This window comes from Montipora foliosa, chromosome 9 (genome assembly GCF_036669935.1).
Source record: "Montipora foliosa isolate CH-2021 chromosome 9, ASM3666993v2, whole genome shotgun sequence".
NCBI classification, from domain to species: domain Eukaryota; kingdom Metazoa; phylum Cnidaria; class Anthozoa; order Scleractinia; family Acroporidae; genus Montipora; species Montipora foliosa.
In genome coordinates this window covers 20810478-20822977 of record NC_090877.1, presented here as the reverse complement: position 1 = coordinate 20822977, position 12500 = coordinate 20810478, and the positions used below count along the sequence as shown (strand labels likewise).

At 38.4% G+C, this 12500-nt stretch overlaps 2 protein-coding genes and 1 pseudogene across 2 annotated transcripts in view; all 3 read left to right on the top strand.

Annotated features, from left to right (window-relative positions):
- Positions 1-1228, top strand: part of LOC137971186 (Krueppel-like factor 5) — a 2151-nt gene extending 923 nt beyond the window's left edge. The window contains exon 2 of the mRNA XM_068817947.1: positions 266-1228. Coding sequence (XP_068674048.1) covers positions 266-883 — 618 coding nt within the window. The 3' untranslated portion in view covers positions 884-1228. The remainder of the gene's footprint in view (positions 1-265) is intronic.
- Positions 1229-5820: 4592 nt separating this feature from the next.
- On the top strand, positions 5821-9514 carry LOC137971189 (Kruppel-like factor 3; annotated as a pseudogene).
- The window catches only part of LOC137971181 (uncharacterized), a 15083-nt gene continuing 9805 nt past the window's right edge, over positions 7223-12500 (top strand). The window contains exon 1 of the mRNA XM_068817943.1: positions 7223-7336. The gene's annotated coding sequence lies outside the window, so the exon portion shown is untranslated. The remainder of the gene's footprint in view (positions 7337-12500) is intronic.

The following is a 12500-nucleotide window of genomic DNA, read 5'->3' as shown; positions in this document are numbered from 1 at the left end:
TAACCTTTTCGCGATATAATGCCGAGCACTATTGCTCTAACGAGTTTGTGATCCCTGAAGGAGATGTACGACGATTAGCAGTTCAACTGCAAAGGACGACTGGAATCTTTCAAGTTTTTCAGTTTCAACAACTACATACATTTCCGACAAAAGCCATTGCTCCTCGATATCAATCAGCCGGTTACTCAGTTGTGGCATTTTACTTAGCGAAGGTATGGGATTAAAACCAGAAAAACCGTCAAGGTAACTCTTATTTCTCTAACAGATCCTTCGTGAGATGGATAGCTGTCTGAGTTCATCTTCTCCTGCAACGTCACCGGTGGAAACCTCGCCGCATCCTTCCCAAAACAAACTTCTAGACATGATCATAGGAAAGAAAAACTGCCGCTTTCCAGAGACAGGAATAACGATGGGAATGTGTACTGTTGCAGAGTCGGCGTCTTTTCCAGCTCTAAATCTAAGACACCAGTTGCCACAGGTAACTATGCTTGCAACAACGCCGTCTTCTGTCCACACGACATCGAACGATGATGCAGCATATGGATGTAATTTCAGTACACATGCACAAACAGTCCAACCTGTTTCCGATAACAAAGAACTGGAACTACATCATGCCTTTCTCTGTGATTTCCCTGGCTGTAAAAAGCGTTGTTACACCAAAAGCTCTCATCTCGGAACTGACAGGCGGATTTATACGGGTAAAAAACCTTTCCTGTGTCCTTGGAAAAACTGTGGGTGGTGTTTCCGACGTTCAGATGAACTCAAGCGCCACTATCGAAGACATACTGGAGAAAAGCCGTACGTATGTCCTCTTTGTGGAAGATCTTTTAGTCGTTCAGATCACCGATCTTCTCATATGAAAAAAATACACCCATTAATGTAGAGAACCCGTGTAGCGTTTGCAATTTCTCGTAACACTCTTAGTGGTCTGATACATTTGTCCGGCGGAGTCGACCGTCATTTTTGTGCAGCAATACCTAAATCAATCCGTGCGCACGTTCCTATTTTTCCAATTAACATCAAGTACTTGGTAGACGTGATATAACAAATTTGTACTTTTATTTATATTTCGGACCAACTTCTTTAATTTTAACAACCTGATAAGTGAGTTAAACTGTACATAGCATATGCATCTATATCAGTGGTATATATAATACACGAGCGTTCTTTTAAAGAAGAAAACATATTCATGTCGATTTTTGCGTCCACGTTGGTTGGCATGCAAGGATCTTTGTCAATGATGCTAATTTGGGGTAAGGAGCAGGTTAAATAAAGTTATCATTCCTTCAATGATATTACCTGTTTACATTCTCTATTCTCTACAGTTATTTTACCTTTGTTTAATCGAGGAGATTTATTTTTTCAGTTAAAGCTGACCAAAATAACAAATGACAGTACCAAATCTGATATCTAGCAGGGCTGCAAGAGTTCGGTGTATCTCATGTTTGTCACCGCTGCTTGTGTGTTGTTCCTTCAAAAGCTGAGATGACGAAAGTAAAAAAAAAAGTACTATATTTATAGTGTCTATCTCAAACAGTGAAAGAACGCCCCTGTGCTTTTAGCATTCTAGTTAAAAGCATTGTATAACCATCACGCATCATACAAATTAACTGCCAGAAATTTGCAAGTGCTGTCTATTCCCATGCAATCCACCTGAGCATTAGCCTGAGCCTTAAAGGTGGAAACTCTTCGTTAGATGGATTACATAGAAATATGCAGTACTTCAACTTGCACTCTGATAGTTAAGTCTATTGGAATGCAATCTTTTGAATGAACTTATCCCTCCTTCCCACAGTGTATTATACAAATTAGTCATGATGAACATTTTTTTGTTGGGAAGATTTTGCACGATTACATCGATCGCCGGATCTGGGTCAGTAAAATAATAGCAAATACTACATAAAAGAATCAAAGCATGTTGACTGATCACTCAAATAGCCTCCTTCGTGTCACCCTGTCATTTCGCTGGAAATACGAGAGCCAAAACAATACTCTTCAACTTCAATTTTCAGTGAAAATATTTGTTCATTGATCACATTACACACTTCATTTTTATCACCGGAAACTTAATCCCTCTGTAGGCACTCGAGCCCTAATGTGATACGGCTTTTATCTCGTCAGAGCAGTCTACCTTTAACACTAAAATTTGTCCGTAATAATGCTAGGCTAGACTCAATAATTATTTACGCTAACAGACTGTTTACTTTAAGAGTAATGCTCACAAACGCAAAACAGTGTATGTTTTATAACGAGATTAGCAACCAAACGGACAGAAATGAAAACGGATAAGTCAGAGTTGCCGCATTACGGCATCAATGATCCATTTGCCGGGAAAGGTCTTGCGAATGTCGTAACACTTCCCCTCAATCCGCAAACGTTAGGTGATTAAGTTTAGCTGACATTTCCGTGTGGAAAACCTACAGTTATTTTGCCGCCAAGTAAGTTGGGTCAAGTTGCTATTAGCGTTATTTTTAGAAACGATCAAACAAAATGCCGAGATGCTTCACCTGACCAAGATGAATTAGCCCCCCTCACAAGGGTCTCAGTCATAGTTTAAAATAATAGCCGCCTTTTCAACTAATATACGGTGCTCTTTTTGAGCTTCAACTTCCTAAGTTTTGTACAACAATCATTCTTTTAAGACCGAAATAATGCAATATAATACGAAACACCAGACAATGTTAATTATAGCCTTAAGTACGACTGAGACATAATTTAGCAGAAACTGCCAGTGTAATCTCCTTTTTAACAATAAGATCTATTTTACAAATTTTAACAAAAGACAAATTATCACAGAAAGAAAATAAGATTACCCCTGTCAATAATAATTCTCATTAACATTACGGTTTTCATGTCTAGTGTTCGGAAGTTTGTGAGAACAACTAAGAAGAAGAAAGAAACATATTGCTTTGTTTCTTCTGCTGCTCGATCGATCCTTATAAAAAACCGTTCTGTCGGTTATATTTCACTTGTGCCACAGATCCCATAACCGGGAGAATCGCATTAAACTTGAATCGGACTCTTTGTAAGTTAAATGTCGTGCTGAAAATAATTAAAGTTCCGTATGGGAAGGGTAAATTGAGGATATGTGTGGGCTTAAATTTCAAGTCCTGCCACAAGTTCTGCCAGTTAGGGACGTTAGGCAGCTTGATTACACACAAGGGACAAAATGAGCAAAAAAATGTTGATATTATATGCTTGATTGAATGCAAGTGGTTAGTTCTTTCCAGGAATACTCAGCGTTTCAAAAAGTTGAAGTCGTTGCAACGAATTGGTCCGTGCACAAGTTGCACCTGATCGAACCCTATTGTAACATAACGCTCTTACCAGTGGTTTTTTTCCACTTATGATTCTTCAGAAAACGCCGCTATTTTAAAACATTGAAACCTGAATTTGCGTATTACAAGGAATGAGCCGAGTGCCAAGTCACGTACAAATGCAAAGAAGTTCCTTTTGTTATTTACAGTTTTCACATTGTTTAACTCCGTTCTTGAATATGTTTCGCAATATACAAGTCTCGAAACAAAGCGAGCGACTGGCGAACATTTGATACCTCCGTGTTTGAGTCTGAAAAAAACTAATTTCTATTTCGGGAACCAATCGGAGCCTCCGAACATTACCCGAACTTTCTTGGCCTTCTAGAATCATCTACGTGCCTGAAAAACTGCGGAACATAACATTAAATCAATCGCGATCTTTCTTGTTCATTTATTGTTTAGCTGTGGCCTTAGATTCAAACGTCTTTAAGTTTTTACTTAAAAAGATAATTGTGTCCGACATGACGTAACTAGATAAGGGTGAAAGGAAAGCCGCTCTTGTAACTTAGGCCCGTTTTAAACGTCGCATTTTACATGTGCTGACAGTCTAATGCAAATGAGCGAAAACAAAAGATTTTTCTCATTTGCATTAAATTCGGCACATGCGACGTTTAAAAGCCCGTTTTAAACGTCGTTGAGCATACTTGATAACTTGGCCTTTGCTTTGCTCTTAATAGCCTCGGAGAGCATTTGAGGGGCTAACGAATGCGCGGCAAACTTTGCATAAGAACACTGGCGATCAGTTTAAGTGACTGCTAAATCCACAGCTAACTTCAGGAAGCGCAGAGATTCACGCAAACCCACGTAAAAGTCAAGTAATCCTAGCACGCAATCAGGAAGAATTACGTTTTATGTAATTTACTGTTGTATGCCTTATGGGTAAACTATCTTAGCTAAATCCGTTCAATGAATGTGGTGCCAGAAATCGGATTCCTCTTTATATGCAAAGGGTTCTGGGGTCGCCAGGGGCACACATTGCAAGTCGCTGTAACAAAATGCATGGCGGAAAGTTATGTCGACCTCCAAAAAACTATTTTGGAGAAGGCTCAACACTTTTCTCTATACAGTTTTATCAGAAATCGATTTAGGCAATGTTAATAAGTGGCAAGTGTAAGTTTTTGTTTTCATAACCGTGAAATATGAGATAATATTCATTCGGATTAACATTGCTCGTGTAAGGATCCGCGTCATGGTCTCGCAATATGACAAAATTAAGCCGCTGTTTTTTACGCGTTGAAACGTTTAGCTAAAACTTATGTACAACGGCGCTGGAAAAAGAAGGTTCAGCAGTAGGCGTTGCACCGTGTAGCATAAGAAGTGGAAACTCATTCGGGAATCGAAATGTTGTTTACATCGCCCTAGCCGGTATCTGATTGGCTTACGTAGCGTTATAGTGTATCAAGACCGAGCGAGACCAGTTTCACGAAGTGGTGTTACACGGTGAAACTCCCGTTTTTATCACCACTACGATTGCTGCGACCGTTGCAGAAGTAGAAAGCGGTTCTACATTTCGCGAAAGTTATCTAGCAACGGAAGTTCAAAAAAGTTCCTCGACTCAGACCATGTTAAACGGTGCAAAAAAATTGATTGAGAAAAAGCTAACGGTTTTTTCAGCCGCTACTATTTTTCTACAGACTCTATGAGAGTCCAATCACTTTAACGAAGTACGATGATTCTGCTCAAACAAACTATTTCAATCTCCTTCCGCCTCGAGGTAGCTGTTTTAATGCTCCTCTTCCTCAGAATACAGCGCGCAGTCTCTGTTTCGATAGATTTAGATAACACCGTGTGGAATTTATGTGCCCCAGCTGTTACATGTAAACAAACTTTTTCTTCTGTCAAACTGCCATCTACAAGTATCAATGTCACTGGAGCTAAGAAAACTTGTCAAGCTACACTATGACTTCGACCAATACATCTTCATATACTAGTTCTCTGTAGATCTGATCTTTGGAGCAGGTCTTTTAGGTTTAAGTACTCACACAATTATACTCTCGTATGTACAAACGGTGTAGGACATTCAGAGGTTCTGTAACCTTGTACAAAATTATTTCAACAGACCTTTGTACTTACTCATGGAAACCTTGAATTGGTCACGATTACTTGTTCTAGCCCACGACAAAAACGTTATTGTTGTTCCTGGGCAAGTAAAATCTTAATATTTCAACATGAGGACTGAGAATCTTTCGCTTCCCTAGGTACCTTCGATCGTTGTCACAACCCCACAAAGCGCAATACATTTGATCGCCGTATCAGGCATATTTCCAAAATTATTTGAATTGCTGAATTTAGAAATAGGCCAGCCTATATACACGTAAATACAACTTAAAGGCTTTATTGAGCTATTTCCTCCAGATTTGTTCCTTATTTTGTAATATTTTGAGACCATTTCACAATAAACCTTACGCAAGCAAGGAAGTTAATCAGCTAATTTTATCTCATATTTCACGGTTATTCAAACAAAAACTTACACTTGTCACGTATCAACATTGCCCAAATGGATTTGTAATAAAACTCCGTCGAAAAAGGCATTGATCTCTCTCCAAAATCCTTTTTTTTTTTGGACGTCGAATAAGTTTCCGCCATACATTTTCTCACAGCGACTTGCAATGTTTGTCCTCTGGCGACCCCAGAACCCTTTGCGTATAAAGCATGAATCCGACTACCGGGCAACTCGTTCATGGGGCCCTCTGTTAAAGAAGACAGCCAAATGCTTATGGCTTGTACAAGTTTCGATAACTTGTTTAGAGGAAAAGACGGTGTCATGTACCAAAATTCATATCAGGGCGAAGGAAATCTGGTAACGGCCGGCATCTATTCGCTGCTAATACCCACCAGGGAGGAAGAAATTCAACAGGTCAGTTGCAATGCATGAATGATTTAGTCGACTTACACATTTTCTAAGTGATATTATAATAGCATGCATTTCTGATGTGAGCTTTTGAGTGAATTAACACTAATGACAAGTTCGAGCTTTGTGATACCCTCGGACGGTACATAAAACAATCAGACAATATTTTAGTTTTCTAGCCTTATATTACCGCTGATAAATAGCAATTGGAGGAAAACATTGACAACTGCTCGGAAATCTATTAACTTACTTTGAGTAAGAAATACAATCAAGGATCATGAGTTCGAGAGACATTGTATAAATTGCTGATTTTCCTCAGAGGATCAAAATGACGGTTTTGTTCTGCAAACTCCCTGAAAAAAGTAGTTCGCTCATTTCATATCTCAGTGAATTAACCTTTACGCGACATAAAGCCGAGCACTATTGCTCTAAAAATGCTAAACGTCTCTTACAAGTTTGTGAGCCCTGAAGGAGATGTATGGCCATTAGCAATTTAACTGTAAAGGATGACAGGGATCCTTTAAAGTTCTTCATGCAGTTTTAACGACTATATACATATCCGACAAGAGCCATTGCTCCCCGCGATATCAATCAGCCAAGGCATGGGATTAAAACCAGAAATAATCATGATGTTGGATAAAACTTAATGTAACCCTTATTTCTCTAAAAGATCCTTCGTGAGATGGATAGCTACCTGTGTTCATCTTCTCCCCCAACCCAAGCTTCAAGAAATGACTATAGGAAAGAAAAACTGCCTCTTTCCAGAGACAGGAATGACAATGGGAACGTGCACTGTTGAAGAGTCGGCGTCTATTCCAGCTCTAAATCTAAGACACCAGTGGCCACAGGTAACTATGCTTGCAACAACGCCGTCTTCTGTCCACGCTACATCGAACGATGATGCAGCATATGGATGTAATTTCAGTACACATGCACAAACAGTCCAACCTGTTTCCGATAACAAAGAACTGGAACTACATCATAACTTTCTCTGTGATTTCCCTGGCTGTAAAAAGCGTTGTTACACGAAAAGCTCTCATCTCGGAACTCACGAGCGGATTCATACTGGTGAAAAACCTTTCCTGTGTCCTTGGGAAAACTGTGGATGGTGTTTCCGACGTTTAGATGAATTCAAGCGCCACTATCGAAGGCATACTGGAGAAAAGCCGTACGTATGTCCTCTTTGTGGAAGATCTTTTAGTCGTTCAGATCACCGATCTTCGCATATAAAAAAATATATCCATTAATGTAGAGAACCCGTGTAGCGTTTGCAATTTCTCGTAACACTCTTAGTGGCCTGAAACATTTGCCCGCGGGGTCGACATTTTTGTGGAGCATGCAATACCCAAATCAATCCGCGCATTTTCCTATTTTTCCAAATAACATTAAGTAGACGTGATATAACAAAGTTGTACTTTTATTTAAATTTCAAGCCAACTTCTTTAATTTTAAGAACGTGATAAGTGAGTTAAATTGTACCGGCATAGCATATGCATATATATATAAATAATATACGATCGTTCTTTTAAAGAAGAGAGCATATTCCTGTGAATCTTTGCGTCCACGTTGGTTGCAAGGATCTTTGTGAATGATGTTAATTTGGCGTAAGGAGCCGGTTGAATAGTAGTTAAATAATACCTGTTTACATTCTCTATTCTCTACAGTTATTTTACCTTTGTGATAATATCCCTCTGCATCTGTTCAAGGAAACTTGACAGACGGAGAGATCGACTCGTCTGTCAGTTCCTAACATGCACAAAAGATCAGAAATGCATGAGGTCTTCCTTTTTCTCTGTTCCATTACTTTCTTTGAGAGTTCAACAGCTTATGACAAAGAGACTACTTCAGTCTTTATGATGTAACATCGTTTGAAAAGCAAAATAGATATCAAAACGTATTTTCTTTGTATCCGCCTTTATTTTATCACCTTCAAATGACCTTGAAATGTACGGGTTCAGAGAGACTGAGCTTGGCGAGAAGTGATTTTTCTTCGAATTCCTCTTTTGTTTTTGCTTTTTGTTTTTCCCATGTATCGTGGACATGTTTGGAAAAACTCTTGGAGCCGTTTAGAAAGCCATTTGTGCATGAATGAAAGACCCTGACAAACGATATAGTAACTGACAACGTTTGATGACACAAATCAACTTCTGGTTAAAGATTATATACAAACACGAACTCGTACAAGAAGGTTTAAATTATTTATAAATTACTGATAACAGCTCCTAGACTGGTGTTATTGGGCTTACTATTGACTCGAAAGGCTTCACCAAGACACAACTGCAAATTTCTGACGGGATTCAGTGTTTTTTATGCCGAATCAGCTAAAGTTTTTTGAATCCCGGAGCACGTGCTCTAGCAGAATACACTGAATTCGTCTCAAGAGCAACGAGTACTTTGGGGAAAAAAAGACATCACTGGTGAGCTTTAGGGAAATTTGTGAGACTTGCAAACATGTTTCTGCAAAGCAGCATTATTTTCTGATTTTATACACTATTTTTGTTTCATGGTGTACCCTTGCTCCTATGCCATTATTTATATTCACTATGCATAGTCCGAACGGTGTAGCGCGTTTGCGTTCGCGTCGAGACAGAGCTAAATTGCTCAAGACATGGCAAATGTTACATAAGAAAATGTACTAGAGCTGTTCACTTTCCTGAAAACACGTGGGATGTCAGTTACAAAAGTTGTTCCTGGTTGATGTTGAAGGAAGGAACTACGTCTTTGACAGTATTAGCCACAGTGAAAAGGCGTGCATTTCCTAGCGGTTAATGCACGAGGTTTGGCATAAATCGATCTTTATGAAATGTCCCAGATATATTGATACTGATTATGAAAGCCGTTGTGCGGTTAAACCTTGATTCTTAATTTCATTTAATATTATACATTTGGCCCAGTTGTTGTAATAAGCAGACAAGGAATTCAGCGGTTTATCAAAGACGAGAAGTTTGTTTACATACCCGATTCTTGACTGGCAGCCAGTTCTTCATGCAGGGAATAAGATGGCAGCGACGACTGTTAGTTCATATTTAAACTAATCTTTTATCATTCGTATCCAACCTGTCAGTCAGTATGAGCGATCCACGGTAAAAGTGTTTTTTTTTTCCCCTTTTAATGTGTGATAAGTTTGAAGATATGACTGCACGCGATTTACGTCCATTAATATGTTTCACATTGGTTGTGGAGTTCTGATAAATGCGCGTGAGCTCCGTGGCTAACCAAAGGTGCCATGTGATGATTGTACAATATGAAGAAAAATGATACAATAAATTGCCTACGAGAACGCTCACATGCTTTGGAAACCAACCCATACATTTAGCCGGAATAGTAGAGAAAGAACTGCTGCTGGTTATCGCACAAGCATACCTTGTATTCATCACTGATCAACAGATGAGCTTCAGACCGATGATGCGAAGGCACGTAGCGTAAAATATTTCGCCTGTTGTGGAGGTGGCTGAACTTTTGAACATTCTCACCAAATTGTAACCGGTAGAGAATTTGTTGCACACACTAAAAATTGTAAAGGAGCTTTAACGCCTATTTTCGTTTCCTCTACGTCATTTCCTTTATTACTGAATACATAAACAGCCATCAACGATCACGTTTTAAATTTTTACATCAAGCACTGAAAAAAAAAAAAAGATCTGCATGTAGTTTTGAAGGTAACGATATATCATATAAGTGACTAGCTGACAAAGAAGACGTGTAAGCCAATCGTGATGATATTAATCTACCGCAAAGCAAAGTCGTACAGCATTTTAGACTGGAAAAACGGAGTTAGAATTTTCGGTTCAAAAAATCTCTGTTTTGGGATTTAGGAGTTGTATTGGATTGAAAAAGGAGTTCCTTCAACTGTACTCCATCAAAGATAAACGTTATTTTAACTCCATAATAATAATAATAATAATAATAATAATAATAATAATAATAATAATAATAATAATAATAATAATAATAATAATAACATACACTTATACACCGAATTCATAAATGGCGGCCAACCTGGGTCGAGTTACCGGCCAAACATGACATCGAGGCGTTTTAGGATAAACACACGAAGTATTTTTGGGGTCTTCTGCATTATGCATAAAGACTCCTAAGTCAGAGGCAGATCTTGTCAGTTTGTCACTTTGAGGACGAGAACACACGTGACAGTCTGGCTTGTAGACTGGGTACTAGTAATTGCGAGGTCATTGTTTTCAAGTGTCGGCTATTGCTTCTAGCGTTCGTTGTTTGCAAATAAATCTGCGGTCATTTTCCCTGTTTTGGGAAAATTTTGAAGAGTTTTCCGTCGCAAATTAGTTGTAAGGTAAGTTATTTGTGTTTCAAAATTGATCTGTCGTGCTGTTTCAGATTGGTTTTCTTTCTTTCATTTCGAAAATTAACTATCCTAGCCTGCCTTGTTTGTTCTTTGTTATTTCATCCAGGTGACGTTGCTGAGTGGAATCGATACGGGAGTTGTTTACTCTCGCAAGCCAACATATTTAGACTCGGCTTGTGTTTAGTGCGGATTGCACTGAAGCTAAGACGCTTTCGCAAGCCCACATTCATTGGCTCGAAATCCGTTGCGCACCACATACCTCACAAGTATCTCACAAGCTATCACAAACCAGTATTTATCGGCTTGAAATGTCGGTGTGGGTTACATCCCAAACTGAAAGAGTTATTGTACTCTAAAATATAGTGGCATTGAATAAGAGTTTTGCACTCTCAAAGAATAGTATTTCGTACTCTTACTGTTGTCTGCTACTAGCCGCCAGCATGGGAACAACAATCGAACAATACCGGTCAAGGATCGGCTGTCACAACAATTTTGTGAAAGTCAAGGATGCATTTTCAGGTGTGCGAGGGCGATTTTGGAATACGATGCTTATGATGTTTTACTTAAATGTGTTTTACTTGCCAACATTAAAACAAGTTGTTGGACATTACAAGTCGTGTAATGAGGTGATGTTTTGGTTTGCACAAATGATGTACTACAATGTTTATATCCCATTGCTTATAAGGCAAGCAAATGATGTGGAGGAAAATCCCGGTCCTACAATATTTGATATCATTGATCCAACAACCACTGTGTCCGCTGACTCTAGTCAAGGAAGTGAAACAATCTTTGGTGTGAATGCTGGTAAAGTAATGTGTAGCAGTGTCACTTACTGCAGGCTGGTATTATACGATCAAATACAAGATATTAGTTTTTGGACTAATTCTACTTTGAACAATATTTTGGTTATTGGAAATAATCTATACAGTTCTATAAGATGTTCTGTGCGAACAAATGACTATTTGCTGTTAACTGATGTTCCAGACATGGTTTCAATATTTGATAAAGTGTATTTATTGCAATATAGTGTATTAATGCCATTAGTTAACAAACAACAATTGTAATTCCGTTGAGAGTTTGAAAATACTCCAAGAAGTGAATTTCTAAGAGACATATGGACCAATGTTTGATGTCATGAACAAACTTCCAGTAAAAGACTCACTATACACACTTTTAATAAGTCTAATATATGCCGTTTTCCGCTAATGACGTCGAACTCTTGCTTTCAAATTTTATTTAGAAATGTACAAAGGCCTAAAACTTTTCTGATCTATTTTCTTTTTTGAAGCCTTTGTACATTTCTGAATAAATTTTAAAAACACGAGTTTGACGTCATTAGCGGAAAACGGCATATATTAGACTTATTAAAAGGGTGTATATTGTAATGAATACACTTTATCAAATATTGAAACCATGTCTGGAACATCAGTTATCAGCAAATAGTCATTTGTTTGCACAGAACATGTTATAGAACTGTATAGATTATTTCCAATAACCAAAATATTGTTCAAAGTAGAATTAGCCCACAAACTAATATCTTGTATTTGGTGGTATATCATAGCAGTATGTGACATTGCTACACATTGCTTCCAGCATTCACACCAAAGGTTGCTTCATTTCCTTGACTAGAGTCAGCGGACACAGTGGTTGTTGGATCAATGATGTCAAACATTGTAGAACCTGGATTTTCCTCCACATCATCACCTGTATTTTTAGGTATTGCTAAAGCTGTGTGTACCATCAGACTGTTGAGGTTTTCACTTTATTTCTAGTCCATGAAAGCACCCTGTTGTAAGCTTTAGGTTGCGTTTTTTATTATGTAATGGTCTACATGTAACTGATCGACGTAATTGGTCATCAGATATTTCTCTTGGCTGTTTATTCATTGTTACTGGTGATGGACTGATTTCCAGTAGTGTGGGGATTAGCACCAAGCTCTGAGAGTACTTGTTCATTGAATGCCTCATCCAGTGATGATTCATCTTAGAATTCTAGTTGAATTTCAGCATTCTTT